The 18,124-nt window shown below is 40.5% G+C and overlaps 1 protein-coding gene across 1 annotated transcript in view; it reads right to left on the reverse strand.

Annotated features, from left to right (window-relative positions):
* The window catches only part of LOC141089606 (uncharacterized), a 154,825-nt gene that overhangs the window by 28,069 nt on the left and 108,632 nt on the right, over positions 1-18,124 (reverse strand). The window contains exon 13 of the mRNA XM_073576114.1: positions 9,106-9,150. Within this exon, the coding sequence (XP_073432215.1) occupies positions 9,106-9,150 (45 nt within the window). The remainder of the gene's footprint in view (positions 1-9,105; positions 9,151-18,124) is intronic.

An 18,124-nucleotide genomic window follows, 5' to 3' on the forward strand; every position in this document is an offset into this window, starting at 1 on the left:
TCAAGGTTCTCAAAATCACATTCAAAAAGTTTATTAACCCATCAGGTGCTTCACAGGAATTTTTTGAATGTTAAAAAAAATGAATATTTAACTTTGTTTACACAAAAACTTCAGATAAAATTTTTGTTATTTTACCAAGGTTAACAGGAAAATTGGACTGCAAAAGTCATTGAGCAATTTGTCCTGAGTACGCTGATACCTGATATGTGGGATGAAACCACTGTTTCGGCACACATGACAGAGCTTAGAAGGGAAGGAGCGCCGTTTGATTTTTTCAATGCAAAATTGGCTGGAATTCAGATCGGACGCCATGTCACATTTGGAGAGCCCCTGATGTGCCTAAAACAGTGGAAACCCCCAACAAGTGACCCCATTTTGGAAACTTTCCCCCCCAAGGAACTTATATATATGTGGTGAGAGCTTTGAACCCCCAAGGGCTTCACAGAAGTTTATAACGTACAGCCATACAATTAAAAAATCATATCTTTTCCACAAAAAATGATCTTTTCACCCTCAATTTTTATTTTCCCAAGGGTAAAAGGACCTCAAAAGTTATTGTGCAATTTGTCCTGAGTATGCTGATACCCCATATGTGGGGGTAAACCATTATTTGGGCGCATGGTAGAGCTCGGAAGGGAAGCAGCGCCATTTGACTTTTTTGGCTGGAATTGAGATCGGACGCCATGTCACGATTGGAAAGCCCCTGATGTGCCAAAACAGTGGAAACCCCCCACAAATGACACCGTTTTGGAAACTAGACCTCTCAAGTAACTTATCTAGATGTGTGGTGAGAACTGTGAACCTCCCAGGGCTTCACAGAAGTTTATAACGCCCGGGCGTGAAAATAAAAAAATCATATTTTTTCCACAAACATTATCTTTTAGTTCCCAATTTTTTTATTTTGCCAAGGATAACAGGAGAAATTGGACCCCCAAAGTTGTTGTCCAAATTGTCGTGAGTACACTGATATCTCATATGTGGGAGAAAACTACTGTATTGGCACACGTCATGGCTCGGAAGGGAAGTAGTGATGTTTTGGAATGCAGACTTTGAAGGAATGGTCTGCGGGTGTCATGTTGCCTTTGGAGAGCCCCTGATGTACCTAAGCTGTGGAAACCCCACACAATTGACCCCATTTTGGAAACTAAACCCCCAAGGAACTTGTATAGATGTGTGGTGAGCACTTTGAACCCCCAAGTGCTTCACAGAAGTTTATAATGCCTGGGCGTGAAAAGAACAAAATCATTTTTTTCCCACAAACATGATCTTTTAGACCCCAATTTTTTTTATTTTCCCAATGGTACCAGAAGAAATTGGACCCCAAGCGTTGTTGTCCAATTTGTCCGGAGTACACTGATACCCCATATGTGGGAGAAAACTACTGTATGGGCACACATCAGGGCTTGGAATGGAAGTAGTGACGTTTGGAATGCAGATTTTAATGGAATGGTCTGCTGGTGTCATGTCTCATTTGGAGAGCCTCTGATGTGCCTAAACTGTTGAAACCCCCCACAAAATGACCCCATTTTGGAAACTAGACCCCCTGGGAACTTATATGGATGTGTGGTGAGCACTTTGAGCCCCCAGTGCTTCAAAGAAGTTTATAACGCCGGGCGTGAAAATAAAAAAAATCGTATTTTTTCCACAAACATGATCTTTTAGTCCCCAATTTTTTTATTTTCCCAAGGGTAACATCAGAAATTGGACCCCAAAAGTTGTTGTCCAATTTGTCTTGCGTACGCTGATACCCCATATGTGGTATGTGGAAGAAAACTACTGTATGGGCACACATCAGGGCTTGGAAGGAAAGTAGTGACATTTTGGAATGCAGACTTTGATGCAATGGTCTGTGGGTGTCATGTCGCGTTTGGAGAGCCTCTGATGTGGCTAAACTGTTGAAACTCCCCACAAGTGACCCCATTTTGGAAACTAGTCCCCCCACGGAACTTATCTAGATGTGTGGTCAGCACTTTGAACCCCCAAGTGCTTCACAGAAGTTTACAACGCCCAGGCTTGAAAATAAAAAAAATCATATTTTTTTCCACAAAAATAATATTTTTGCCCCCAGTTTTTTATTTTCCTAAGGGTAACAGGAGAAATTGGACCCCAAAAGTTGTTTTGCAATTTGTCCTAAGTAGGCAGATACCCCATATGTGGGGGTAAAGCACTGTTTGAGCGCATGGCAGAGCTTGGAAGGGAAGGAGCACCGTTTGACTTTTTCAACGCAGGATTGGCTGGAATTGAGATCAGATGCAATGTTGCCTTTGAAGAGCACCTTATGTACCTAAACAGTGTAAACCCCCAATTCTAACTCCAACCCTTTAGCCAACACACCCCTAACCCTAATCTCAGTCCTAACTCTAGCCCTAACCGTAGCCATAGCCCTAACCCTAACCCTAATCGTAGCCCTAACCCTAGCCCTAACTCTAACCCTAACCCTAATGGGAAAATGGAAATAAATATATTATTTTTTAATTTTATTATTTCTCCCTAACTAAGGGGGTGATAAAGGGGGGTTTGATTTACTATTTGTGGCGGGTTTTTATATTTGGCATCTGTCACACACTAAAAGACGCTTTTTATTGTAAAAATAGTTTTTGCATCACCACATTTTGAGAGCTATAATTTTTCCATATTTTAACCCACCGAGTCATGTGAGGTCTTATTTTTTGCGGGACAAGTTGACGTTTTTATTGGTTCCATTTTTGGGCACATGACTTTTTTGATCGCTCTTTATTCCGATTTTTGGGACGCAGAATGATCAAAAACCAGCATTTCTTGAATTTCTTTTGGGGGGTGCATTTACACCATTCCACGTATGGTAAAATTGATAACTCAGATTTATTCTTTGGGTCAGTACGATTACAGCAATACCTCATTTACGTCTTTTTTATGTTTTGGCGCTTTTATGCAATAAAAACAATTTTATATAAAAAATAATTACTTTTGCATCGCTTTATTCTGCGAGCTATAACTTTTTTATTTTTTCACTGATGATGCTGTTTGGCAGCTCGTTTTTTGTGGGACAAGATGACATTTTCAGCGGTACCATGTTTATTTATATCGGTCTTTTTGATCGCGTGTTATTGCACTTTTTGTTCGGTGGTATGATGATAAAGCATTGTTTTTTGCTTTGTTTTTTATTTTTATTTTTTAAGGGGTTCACTAAAGGGATTAATTAATGGGACAGTTTTATAGGGTGGGTCATTACTGATGTGGCGATAATAAATATGTGTACTTTTATTGTTTTTTTTATTTCCAAAAAATGAATTTATTAGGGAAGATTTTTTTTCTTTATTTAGCGATTTTTTTTATAAATTATTTTTACACTTTTTTTTTTACTTTATTGCATTGTCCCGGGGGGACATCACTGTCATGTGTCAGATCGCTGATCTGACACTTCACTCAGTGCTGTGTCAGATCAGCGATCTGACAGGTGCTGCAGAGGCTTCCTCGTGCCTGCTCTCTGCAGGCACTGAGGAAGCCACCTCCCTGCAGGCCCCCAAAGGCCCCTGTGGCAATATTGGATCTGGGAACCTGCAGGGAAGGAGGCCCCCAGTGCAGCACATCACGCTGCACTGGAGGTCTCAGGGAAGCATAGAGGGAGCCCCCTCCCTGCCGATGCTTCTCTAAACCCCTGGTACACTGCGATCATGTTTGATCGCAGTGTGCCAGGGGTTAACATGCCGGGGGTAGTCCGTGACCACCCCTGACACATAGTGCCGGGTGTCAGCTGTGATAATCAGCTGACACCTGGCCGCGATCAGTGGCACCCCCCTGGGAGCGCCGCTGATCGCGATGACATACTATCCCGTCCCTGGTCATAGGGGCCCGGGTACCGTGGACGGGATAGTACATCAGATGTCAGAAAGGCATTAATAGAGATGTAAGAGCAATATACTGTACTTTTGGGAGCCTCAAGTTGGATGTGTAGACATATTTTTGTTTGTGTTGTACACTATGTGAGCTACTCTTTGTTGTGTAAGGGGGAATACGGCTATCATCTATTTCTGCACTGCTAAACACCTTACATAGGGGACCCTGAATGTGTGCCTGCAGTTGTATTTTAGCTGTAGAGACCTTCATGATATGTTTTGTCATAATCTGTGAGGCACAGAACCCCCATAACTTCCCGATGAAAAAAACAGACGGGTTTGCAAAAATAAAGTCTTGTTTACTCACATTAGAACTTATATACAAATTGTAGCAGGAGCAGTGCTTGCCTTTTTGTTCTGCATTATTTGACAGGTTTGTGCATAACTGTTTTAGATGGCGGTACATAACTTGTGAGACGTGTTAGAGATATATAGTAGGTTACGTTGGGAGCCTCCATCTTTCTGTAACCGGGACACATGAGTGGATGTGTTGTGCCTCTGTAGCCTAGCTACATTTTTGTGAATGGTGTAAGGGAGCTAACACTAGTTACTACCTTATGCATGTGCCACAGACTAGCTTACCCTGTATTCCTTCACATCTGATCTCCAGGTATAGCTACCACTGCAACTTTATGTAACTCTTTCAGCTTAGGTGCCCCAACTTCCCTGCTATGATGAAAGTGCGGTTTTCTAGCAGTATGGCTTCCTCCCTTGCTGAACTGTTACTTCCATTCCAGTGATGATAGCGTGATTCCTATCTTCCAACTCACTATCAACTAACTATAATACCAGGAACCCACACACCAGTCCCCATATTCCTCTCCACTATGGACTGGGCCTACATTTAACCCTGTCGTTCCTGCCTAACAGGAAACTGCAGCATATTTGAGGATAAAACATGCAATAAAACACAATTGACCCACAATAAAAAAAGGATCTTCAGAAGGGTGTCTTCTTTGCCTATACACTTGTACCTGTAGCTTACACTACATTTGACAAGCAAATGAAAAGAAACATAACTAACTTTCGTTTTAATAAACATGCTTACAATGAAAATAAAAAATAAAAAGTTCCTTTTTTTCATAAAATGCATAAAATGTCATTTTATAATGATACATTCCCTTCACAGCGACATGTTTTCTTTGCAGAAACAAACATTAATGATGCCCTTGACTGATTTAATTGGCAATCCAAATGTTTTTATACTCTCAGAAGAATGTGTGGAACAATATGTATGCTAATTTGCCCCATTGTTCACATTTTACATCTCTAAAAAGCAACTGTATCTGCTCCTAGTCATACTCTAGAGACTGGCACCTTAAACATACCAAAGAGAAGCAAAATAACATAACAAAATATATAAATAAATAAAAAGGAAACAAAGAATGAGTGTGTGGAAAAAAACATCAATTGAATTGAGCAAGCGCAGTAGTCAGATAGAAATGTCTTTCTAAAATATTTTTCCCCTGGGTGTTTCAGATTTCTCTCTAAGCCATACTATATTTTATTGCTACTGATACAGCAATGTAGGCAGAAATAGATTTATTACCTTACATAAAAGAAACCCAAGGACATGATAGAAAGGCCCTTGGCTGAGCAAGAAAAGCTTTACAGCTACTATAATATATTTATTAAACTGTATACTTATTATTGGCAACTTTTATTTCTTATGATTGTCAATTGTACAACCTGTACACAACTGGATGAAATATGATGCAAAACTTATGTTTTGTCTTTATCCTTCTAGAAGATACGGAATATGAAAGTTATTTGTTAATTTAATATTAATTTGGATATTATCCGAAAATTAAACATTCTATTATTTCAAATAATTATTTTTAGTGCTATTGCAGAGATACTAAAAATATTCTTACAAACATAGAGATTGCAGATGGTGCAAAGATAGTTGGGAAAGCAAACAGTAGAGAACACAGAGAAAGGCTTCAGAAGGATCTAGATAAGCTTGAACAATGGGCAGCGACTAATAGAATGGTATTTAACAGAGAGAAATGCAAGATTCTTCATTTGGGCAAGAAAAACGAAGATTTCATCAGCAAAATGGGAGGAATAGAGCTAAGCAAAAACTAAAAGACTTGGGTGTACTAGTAGATCACGTACTGCACGAGACAACAGTGTGATGCAGCGGCAAAAAAGGCAAACACAGTTCTAGAATGTATTAAGAGAAGCAAAGAGTTTAGATCGCATTAAGTAATTATCCCCCTCTACTCCTCCATGGTCAGGCTTCATCTGGAATACACCACATTTTAAAAAAGACATTGAAAAACTGGAACAAATTCAGAGAAGAGCAACCAGGATGGTGAACGCACTGCAAAGCATGTCCTATACGAAGAACGGTTAAAGGATCTGGGAATATTTAGCTTGTAAAAACTAAGGGTAAGAGGAGACTTATTAGCTGTCTACAAATAGCTAAAGGGATGGCACAGTGTAGAGGGATCATTCTCATCCTCACTTGCACATAAAACACCAGAAGAAATGGAATGAAACTGAAAGGGAGAAGATACAGATTAGATATTTTGAAAGTGAGGGTGATCAATGAGTGGAACAGGCTGCCATGAGAGGTGGTGAGTAGAGATGAGAGATTTATCATGCATTGTTGCACAATGCGACTATACAGTCTGCCTTTCAGCAGAGACACTGAGCTGTGTGTGCTTGATCAGCTCAGTGTCTCATTGTGAACTCCTGTCACCTCACTGACATCACCACAAGAGTGAGAAAGTTCTCACGCTCGGAGTGCCATCAGAAAGGTACTCAGAGTTCACAGCCAATGAACTCAGCTGAACTCACTGTTGTCAACTTTTCCAATGCACTCGCACTGAAATCTGTGAGTTTAAATGAGTTCCCAGGACCTTTCTGATAGAATCATGGGTGTGAGAACTTTCTCACGCTTGTGGTGATGTCAGTCACGTTATAGGCGTTCACTGTGAGACACTTAGCAGTGCTAACTTACGCTGCCCAGTGTCTCTGCTGGATGGCAAATTGTATAGTTGCATCATGCAACAATGCAGACTGCTATCTAGGTGTAGTGATGCTAGACCCATCACAGGACAAATTGATTATTATCTTCTCGGTGGACAAATGAGGAATATTGTTTATTATTTTAGTTCTGTTACAGGAGATATTGGCTTCTGTGGACTGGGCGATGGCATGAGTATGGTTTAATTTAGATTCATTAAAAGAGTCTTGTTGTGGGATAGGATTTGTAATGGATAGGTGTCTTATAGACGCCTTTCCAAAACTAACCTGTGGGCTCAATGTCACCGGACAATACAAAGGTGACATCAAGCCCACAAATATGATCTCCACTTTCCACTGCTACAGGGCAAGTGGGAAGATCCGGGCAAAGAGCCAGAATTGGCACATCTAATATATGCACCATTTCTAGGTGGCTGCAGGATGCTATTGTTAGGCTAATATCCATGGCCCCTTGCCAGCCTGAATACACCAGCTCCCAGTTGTCAATTTTAGCTTGGCCGGCTGTCTAAATGTAGGGACCCCTAATTAATTAAATAATTAAAAAAACAACATAGTGACCTGTTATGATTGAGTCACATAGGAGGCAAAAACAGAAATGCTAGCTAAGTCCAGAAAACCAGAGAGGTTGGCAGCCATCGGATTGCAGACCCCTGAACCTATCAACACAACTAGCAGTAGCCGTGGGGGGGTTCCTACGATGCCCTAGACCCCATGATCACAGCCGGAGAATTAAATAGCCTAAAGACAGAAAGGGAAATCTAAACTGCCCCCAGAGCAGACCCCAAAGCAAAAGGCAGCCCCCCACATATAATGACGGTGAAGCAAGAAGAAAGAACACAACACAGACAGAAAGATAGACTGAGCAAAGACGGGGCCCAAGCTAACTAGATAGGAAAGGACAGGAAGGCTGCTGTCTGCAATCCGTGAAAAACCCTATGAAAATAAGAGCCAACAGACTGACAGTGAAAAAGGCCCTGAAGACGCTAGGCTTCAAAAAGACTATGTCAGTATTCATGAATATTCTGAAGACAGAGCAACCGGCAAAAGGAGAATCAGCTCACCCCAGCAGGGAATGGCAGAATCCAGAAAAGCAAGAGGAGCAGGAAACAGACTGGTTTCCTAGAAGTCCACAGAGAAATCACCCGCAGGGCAGAAGGGCGTTGGCAGCCTTATATCCAGTCCGTGACTCCACTCAGCCAGTCATCATCATTAGACTCAGGTGCCTGATAATCAGGCTCATTACCTTCCTTTACCAGAATAGGGAGTTCACCAGACCTCAGTGACGAAGGGGAAAATGAACTCACAACAGTGACCCTCAGTTCTTGATAACCAGCCTTGCTAATGCTGACAGCTGATAGTTGCAGCCAACAGCTGTCAGAAATGTTAGCACAGACTTCCAGTATATCCATTGTTTCAGATGCTGCACATCTCGTATCTTCACAGCATAGACAATTGCCTTTAGATGACCCCAAAGATAAAAGTCTAAGGGGGTCAGATCAGGAGACCTTGGTGGCCATTCAACTGACCCACGATGACCAATCCACTTTATCACCAACCATTCCCATTTTATTTAGGTGTATCCTTATAGGTGTATCCATATAGATGGCACACCCTGTATTTAATAACACCACATATAATAGTATGTTATTTATGTTATTAAGTATTTTACCACATTTTTTGCTTCAAATATATTTTTCCCTATTTTTCACCTCTAAAACCTGGGAGTGTCTTATAGTCCGGTGAGTCTTATAGTCTGAAAAATACGGTATGCTGATTTAAATCCAGCACGCTGCTAATTTGAATATTTTAATTATATTTAGAATTGAGAGTCCTCAGAGGTTGATAGTTACCTTTTAATGGCTTACTGGAAAGATGGTAACAAATTGCTAGCTCTCAAGACTACTTAGGTCTCTTCATCAGGCATTGACTAATACAATATCTGAAGAAGTAGTCTCAAAAGCTTGCAATTTCCTACCATGTTTTCAGTTAGCCATTAAAAGGTATCAAACACTGAGGACTCTCAATTCTAAATATTTTTCTACCTAACGGCTAACATGGTACAAAGATACTGTATATCTTTCCTGTAAAAACATTTTAATTAAGCATTGTCAATTGTCAAAATCCAATTATGCAGCAAAAAATAGTACCAAGAAATATACCCAGTAATACTATCATAGGTAATTAGGAAATATTTCTGGAATAAATCTTAGCTAACAGAACGATGAGCAGGAAATACCTGTAATTATCGGCATTTCAGTTTTCTCTTCCTCCTTTTTGTCCTCTGAAAAAAAAAATGTATTTTTGTTACATTTTTAGTTAAAGGAAATAATATTTTTACTGCAAACTCAAAAAACTTAGACCATACACAGTAGATATATTCTGACTAGTTGCTCTGGGGTTTCAAACTAAATTTATAGTATCAGATATGGAATTTTGCAGAACTTGGGGTTAACTATTTTGCATGAAGCTAAATGATTGATAAAACAAAGTTTCCAAAGAATGCAAATATTAGCTGTGAGTTGTATTTTGTTATCAGCAGTGAATAGAAAAGACAAAGGGATGGCATAAAAATAACTCATTCTCCCTGAACAAATTCATCAAATGAGCAGCAAACAATATATGAATAAATCCTAGAAAAGTATTGACTTAGATTTAAATTTTTTAACTATAATATACTAACATATATGTATATGCATGTGCATAAAAAACATGTAGAGACATTTGTTAAAAAAAACTATCACCGCCAAAATTGCTATTAGTCTGCATATATAGTGTAAATTAAAATAAGCATAAATAAAATAAAAATAAAGTAAAACATATGGGGATATTATACAATTATATAGCTTTTAAATCCTGTGTAGCAATCAGATAGCACTTGGCTCAATGTTATACTATGGGGTAGTGCAGACCTGCCATTTTCTCATATTGATTTGGCATGAGAGAACAATTACATCATGTTGTGAGTGGCTCCGATATCCAGATTACGTGCACCCACGAAAGTCTATCAGTGCGTGTGAAATATTGGACTGCACTTGATTATCATCTGAGTGCAGTCCAAAAAATGCAAACACAGAGAAAGGAGACAATGTAGAAATTAAGGTCTCTATCTTCTCCACACATGTGCTGCAATTTTCTCATGGGAGAGAATCGGATCACACTCAGATGACACTCAGATCAATTTCTGACAGAGTTTGATCCGAGTGTCATTAGCTTAACCCCTTCGCACCCAAGCCTGTCTTTGCCTTCGTGACCTGGCCAATTTTTTCAATTCTGACCAGTGTTACTTTATGAGGTCATAACTCTAGAAGGCTTCAACGGATCCTGCTGATTCTGACATTGTTTTCTCATGAGATATTGTTCTTCATGATGGTGGTAAAATTTCTTAGATATGAACTGCGCTTATTTGTTAAAAAAATCGAAGTTTGGCAAAAATTTAGAAAATTTTGCAATTTTCAAACTTTTAATTTTTATGCCCTTAAATCAGAGAGTGATGTCGCACAAAAAAGTTAATAAATAACATTTCCCACATGTCTACTTTACATCTGCACAGTTTTGGAAACATAATTTTTTTTTTAGGAAGTTATAAGGGTTAAAAGTTGACCAGCGGATTTCTCATTTTTACAACAAAATTACAACACCATTTTTTTAGGAACCACCTCACATTTGAAGTGAGTTTGAGGGGTCAATATGACAGAAAATACCCAAAAGTGACACCATTCTAAAAACTGCACCTCTCAATGTACTCAAAACCACATTCAAGAAGTTTATTAACTCTTCAGGTGCTTCACATGAATGAATGGAATGTGGATGGAAAAAATAAACATTTAACTTTTTTTCACAAACATTTTACTTCGGAACCATTTTTTTTATTTTCACAAGTGTGAAAAGAGAAAATGAACCACAAAATTTTTTGTGCAATTTCCCCCGAATATGCTGATACCCCGTATGTGGGGCTAAACCACTGTTTGGGCACACGGCAGAGCTCAGAACGGAAGGAGTGCCGTTTGACTTTATCAATGCAGAATTGGCTGGAATTGAGATCGGATGCCATGTTGCATTTGGAGAGCCCCTGATGTACCTAAACAGTGGAAACCCCCCACAAGTGACCCCATTTTGGAAACTAGACCCTTTAAAGAACTTATCTAGATGTGTTGTGAACACTTTGAACCCCCAAGTGCTTCACAGAAGTTTATAATGTAGAGCCGTGAAAATAAAAAAAATCATTTTTTTTCCACAAAATGATATTTTAGCCCCCAATTTTTTATTTTTACAAGGGTAATAGGAGAAATTGAACCCCAAAAGTTGTTGTCCAATTTGTCCTGAGGACAGTGGTACCCCATATGTGGAAGAAAACTACTGTTTGGGCACACGGTGGGGCTCGGAAGGGAAGTAGTGACGTTCTGGAATGCAGACTTTGATGGAATGGTCTGCGGGTGTCATGTCGCGTTTGCAGAGCCCCTGATGTACCTAAAACCCTCCATAAGTGACCCCATTTTGGAAACTAGACCCCCCAAGGAACTTATCTAGATGTGTGGTGAGCACTTTGAACCCCCAAGTGTTTCACTAAAGTTTATAATGTAGAGCCGTGAAAATTAAAAAATCATTTTTTTTCCACAAAAATGATCTTTTAGCCCCCAATTTTTATTTTCACAAGGGTAACAGGAGAAATTGGACCCTAAGAGTTGTTGTCCAATTTGTCCTGAGTACGCTGGTACCCCATATGTGGGAGAAAACTACTGTTTGGGCAGACGGTGGGGCTCGGAAGGGAAGTAGTGAAGTTCTGAAATGCAGACTTTGATGGAATGGTCTGCGGGCGTCATGTTGCGTTTACAGAGCCCTGATGTACCTAAGCAGTGGAAACCCCCAATTCTAATTCCAACCCTAACCCCAACACACCCCTAACCCTCATCTCAGCCCTAACTCTAGCCCTAGCCCTAACTCTAGCCCTAGCCCTAACCTGCGTGCCTGCTTTTTTTTCTTTACTTTTTTTTTCTTTTGTGACAAGATCGCTGCCCTGCGATCTGACTCATAGTAACCCTTGAAATCCAGAGCAGAAAATGGTCGCACTTGTTGAGATGAATAAATCACCAATTTATTGGCATTCCGGGGACCCGTTGAAGCGCTCACACAGCGCGAAACGGCTGTTGTCAGCCTCTCGTGCACTCCTTATATCACTCCCCTGGCCTGATATGTAACTGGAATGCCAATAAATTGGTGATTTATTCATCTCGACGAGTGCGACCATTTTCTGCTCTGGATTTCAAGGATTCACTCATATTAGGTCCAGCACCCGGGATTCCCAGCTGATGGTCTTCTGTTTGCCGCACATCACAAGCGCATTCAAGGTAACAGCGGTGCCATCCGTATTCCTTTGTTTCCTATATGCACTGACTCATAGTAACGCCACTTCTCCTCTGATCTCACACTGACAGATGATCAGAGGAGAAGCAGTGTTACTATGTGACAACATCACTGCCTGGCACATAGTAACGTGACTTCTCCTCTGATCTTACACTGACAGATGATCAGAGGAGAAGCAGCGTTACTATGTGATAAGATCGCTGCCTGGCACATAGTAACGTGACCTCCTCTGATCTCACACTGACAGATGATCAGAGGAGAAGCAGCGTTACTATGTGACAAGATCGCTGCCTGGCACATAGTAACGTGACTTCTCCTCTGATCTTACACTGACAGATGATCAGAGGAGAAGCAGCGTTACTGTGTGACAAGATCGCTGCCTGGCACAGCTGTGCCAGGCAGCGATCAGCTGTGCCAGGCAGCAATCTAGTCAAACAGTAACGCTGCTTCACCTCTGATCATCTGTCAGTGTGAGATCAGAGGAGAAGTCACGTTACAATGAGTCAGATTGCCGGGAAGCAAGCAGCTTTCCCAGCGAGCGCTCTCATTGGCTGCTGTGACGCTGACGTCATCAGGACCTGAACCAGTCAGGTCTCGATGACGTCGGGGGTCCCAGCATGCATTGTGCACCGGGATCCCCGCGTTATAAGGTATGTGGGGTTCCCCGGGGGCACAAAACCACCGACAGTAGATAAACGTCGGCGCTGCACAAAGCCCAGCAAGCGCCAACGTTTATCTACTGTGGGCGGTTGGGAAGCAGTTAATCAGTCCGATTCTCTCATATAAGAGAAAATACGCCAGTGTGAGCGATTACTATTTTTCCTTCAGCCCTTCAATTCCAGTCATCAGGGCAGTGCAGGGAGCTGTTACAGTCATCATTCACTATAGTGAATAGAAACAAACTGAGGACACTATTAGGATGTGAATATGTGGGATCACTGACCACACATTAAAAAGAGTACAAATAAATAAAAATAAAAAAGTGTGCAAAAGGCAAGGATCACCATTAAAAAAAAGTATATTTATTCATGTACAAAATAACATGCAAAACAAGAAGTACATTTAAAAACAATTAAAAAAGCCAAACAGGCTTAAGGAAAAATAACAACTGGAGGACCATGTAAGAACCCACCAGACTCCTCTACTATGTGCATCGGGGTGCGCTGAGATGTAGCACACTATTGAAAATCAGTCTTTAACATACAGTTCAAATAACCTAAGCTCAAAATACAGAATGAAAAAGACATCCTTAGCCATTAAACCCCTTTAAACAATGTAACAATTCCTATAGGGGTAAGGGAGATATAAAATTATCCCAGAAATAAGGGATGCAATAGACACAGATGAAAGGACACAGGAAAAGAGCAAGTAAATAAGACTGTATAAGACCTGTTGGTTAAAATATCTGAGAAAAAGTCACCCGGTCACATCATGGTGTGTGGAGGGAAAAGGGACCACGCGTATCTCCACGCAGCATGGCTTACCCCTCTAGGAATTAAAGGTGCTCCTCACAAAATTAGAATATCATCAAAAAGTTAATTTATTTCAGTTGTTCAATGCGAAAAGTGAAACTCATAGAGTCATTACAAACAGAGTGATCTACAGCTCTGGCAAAAATTAAGAGACCACTTAAAATGGTTCAGTTTGTCTGATTTCTCTCTTAATAGGTATATTTTTGAGTAAAATGTAAATTGTTCTTTTATTCTATAAACTTCTGACATGTCTCAGAATTTGCAAGCAATATTTTTTTTTTTTTTTGGAAAATGAGAAATGGTCAAAAAATTAAATAAAATCACCAGTTCTTTCAGATCTCAAATAATGCTAAAAACAAGTTCATAATCATTTAGAAACAACAATACTAATGTTTTAACTCAGGAAGAGTTCAGAAATCAATATTTTGTGGAATAACCATGATTTTTAATCACAGCTTTCATGCATCTTGGCATGATTTCCACCGGTCTTTCACACTGCTCCTTGTGCAAAAATTAAAGCAGTTCTTTGCTTGATGACTTGTGACTATCCATCATCTTCTTGATTACATTCCAGAGGTCTTCAATGGGGTTCACGTCTGGAGATTGGGCTGCCCATGACAGGGTTTTGATGTGGTGGTCTCAATTTTTGCCAGAGCTGTATTTCAAGTGTTTATTTTTGTTAATGTTGATGATTATGGCTTACAGCCAATGAAAACACAAAAGTCATTTTCTCAGTAAATTAGAATACTGTATAACACCAGCTTGAAAAAATGATTTCAACCCCTTTCTTACATTGGACGTAATATTCCGTCCATGTGACCTGGGCCCTAAGTCCCATAGACGGAATATTACGCCATAGCGGTCAGCGGCGCCCACGTGGTGAGCGCCGCTAATCGCGGCCGGGTGTCAGCTAATTATCACAGCTGACACCCGGCACAATGTGTCAAGGGCGGTCGCGGACCACCCCCGACACTTTAACCCTTTGCACACTGCGATCAAACAAGATCGCGGTGTACTGGGGTTAAAGGAAAGCATCGGCAGGGAGGGGGCTGCCTCCGTGCTTCCCTGAGCACCCCCCAGCAGCGCAATGTGCAGCGCTGCTGTGGGGGTCTCTTCCTCTACAGGTCCCCAGATCCAAGATGGTGACGGGGACCTTCGGGGGCCTGTAGGGAGCTGACTTCCTCAGTGCCTGCAAAGCCCAGGCATGATGAAGTCTGCGTCTATGCCTGTGACAGATCGCTGATCTGTCACAGTGATCTGTGATGTGACAGATCAGCGATCTGTCACAGGACAGTTAAGTCCCCCCTGGGACAATGTAATAAAGTTAAAAAAAAAGTGTAATAATAATTTTTAAAAAATCGCTGAATAAATTTAAAAAAAAAATATTCCCTAATAAATTCATTTTTTGGAAATAAAAAAAACAATAAAAGTACACATATTTGGTATCGCTGTGTCCATAACGACCTGCCCTTTAAAACTGTCCCATTAGTTAACCCCTTTAGCGAACCCCTTAAAAAATAAAAATAAAAAACGAAGCAAAAAATAATGATTTATTATCATATCGCCGAACAGAAAGTGAAATAACGCGCGATCAAAAAGATGCATATAAATATCCATGGTACCGCTGAAAACGTCATCTTGTCCCGCAAAAAAACGAGCCACATACAGCATCATCAGCAAAAAAATAAAAATGTTATAGCTCGCAGAATAAAGCAATGCAAAAATAATTATTTTTTATATAAAATTGTTTTCATTGCATAAAAGGGCCAAAACATAAAAAAAGACCAAAATGAGGTATCGCTGTAACCGTACTGACTGGAAGAATAAAACTGCTTTATCAATTTTACCGCACGCGGAACGATGTAAACGCACCCTCCAAAAGAAATTCATGAAACGCTGGTTTTTGTTCATTCTGCGTCCCAAAAATCGGAATAAAAAGCGATGAAAAGATGTCACGTGCCCGAAAATGATACCAATAAACACGTCAACTCGTCCCACAAAAAATAAGACCTCACCTGACTCGGTGGGTCAAAATATGGAAAAATTATAGTTCTCATTATGTGGTGATGTAAAATTATTTTTACAATGAAAAGCGTCTTTTAGCGTGTGACAGCTGCCAAAAATAAAAACCGCCATAAATAGTAAATCAACCCCCCCGTTATCACCCCCTTAGTTAGGGAAAAATAATAAAATTAAAAGAAAATGTATTTATTTCCATTTTCCCATTAGGGTTAGGGCTAGGGTTAGGGCTAGGGTTAGGGCTAGAGTTAGGGCTGAGATTAGGGTTAGGGGTGTGTTGGGGTTAGAGTTGGAGTTATAATTGGGGGTTTCCACTGTTTGGGCACATCAGGTGCTCTCCAAATGCAACATGGCATCTGATCTCAATTCCGGCCAATTCTGCGTTGAAAAAGTCAAATGGTGCTCCTTCCCTTCCAAGCTCTGCCATGCGCCCAAACAGTGATTTACCCCCACATATAGGGTATCAGCCTACTCAGGACAAATTGCAAAACAACTTTTGGGGTCAAATTTCTCCTGTTACCCTTAGGAAAATAAAAAATTGGGGGCAAAAATATCATTTTTGTGGAAAAAAATTATTTTTATTTTCATGCCCGGGCGTTATAAACTTCTGTGAAGCACTTGGGGGTTCAAAGTGCTCACCACACATCTAGATAAGTTCCGTGGGGGGTCTAGTTTCCAAAATGGGGTCACTTGTGGGGGTTTCCATTGTTTAGGTACATCAGGGGCTCTCCAAAAGCAACATGACATCCGCAGACCATTCCATCAAAGTCTGCATTCCAAAACATCACTACTTCCCTTCCAAGCCCCGACGTGTGCCCATACAGTAGTTTTCTCCCACATATGGGGTATCAGCATACTCAGGACAAATTGGATAACAACTTTTGGGGTCCAATTTGTCCTGGTACCCTTGGGAAGATAAAAAAATTGGTGACTAAAAGATCATGTTTGTGGAAAAAATACGATTTTTTTATTTTCATGCCCGGGCATTATAAACTTCTGTGAAGCCCTTGGGGGTTAAAAGTGCTCACCACACATCTAGATAAGTTCCTTAGGGGGTCTCGTTTCCAAAATGGGGTCATTTGTGGGGGTTTCCACTGTTTAGATACATTAGGGGCTCTCCAAAGGCAACATGACACCCGCAGACCATTCCATCAAAGTCTGCATTCCAAAACATCACTACTTCCCTTCTGAGCCCTGACATGTGCCCATACAGTAGTTTTCTCCCACATATGGGGTATCAGCGTACTCAGGACAAATTGGACAACAACTTTTGGGGTCCAGTTTCTCCTGGTACCCTTGGGAAAATAAAAAAATTGGTGACTAAAAGATCATGTTTGTGGAAAAAATACGATTTTTTTATTTTCACGCCCGGGCGTTATAAACTTCTGGGAAGCACTGGGGGGTTCAAAGTGCTCATCACAAATCTAGATAAGTTCCTTGGGGGGTCTAGTTTCCAAAATGGTGTCATTTTTGGGGGTTTTCACTGTTTTGGTACATCAGGGGCTTTCCAAACGCGACATGGTGTCCGATCTCAATTCCAGCCAAAAAAGTCAAATGGCGATGCTTCCCTTCTGGGCTCTGCCATGCGCCCAAATAGTCGTTTACACCCACATGTGGGGTATCAGCGTACTCAGGACAAATTGAGCAATAACTTTTAGGGTCCTGTCACCTTTGGGAAAATAAAAATTGGTAGTGAAGAGATAATTTTTGTGGAAAAAATATGATTTTTTAATTGTACCGCTGTACATTATAATCTTCTGTGAAGCCCTTGTGGGTTCAAAGTTCTCACCACATATCTAGATAAGTTCCTTGGGGGGTCTAGTTTCCAAAATGGGGTCACTTGTCGGAGGTTTCCACTGTTTAGGTACATCAGGGGCTCTCCAAACGTGACATGGCGTCCGATCTGAATTCCAGCCAATTTTGCATTGAAAAAGTCAAACGGCGCTCCTTCCATTCTGAGCTCTGCCATGCGCCGAAACAGTGGTTCCCCCCACATATCAGGTATCAGCGTACTCAGGACAAATTGCACAATAACTTTTCCAGTCCAATTTCTCCTGTTACCCTTGGTAAAATAAAAAAAATTGAACCTGAATTATTTTTTTGTGAAAAAAAGTTAAATGTTCATTTTTTTTAAAATATTCAAAAAAATTCCTGTGACACACCTGAAAGGTTAATAAACTTATTGAATGTGGTTTTGAGCACCTTAAGGGGTACAGTTTTTAGAATGGTGTCACTTTTGGGTATTTTCTATCATATAGACCCCTCAAAGTGGCTTCAAATGTGATGTGGTCTGTAAAAATAAAATGGTGTTGCAAAAATGAGAAATTGCTGGTCAACTTTTAACCCTTATAACTTCCTAACAAAAAAAATTTTGGTTCCAAAATTGTGCTGATGTAAAGTAAA

Source organism: Dendrobates tinctorius, unplaced genomic scaffold (genome assembly GCF_039654945.1).
Source record: "Dendrobates tinctorius isolate UK_male_01 unplaced genomic scaffold, ASM3965494v1 ptg000046l, whole genome shotgun sequence".
NCBI classification, from domain to species: domain Eukaryota; kingdom Metazoa; phylum Chordata; class Amphibia; order Anura; family Dendrobatidae; genus Dendrobates; species Dendrobates tinctorius.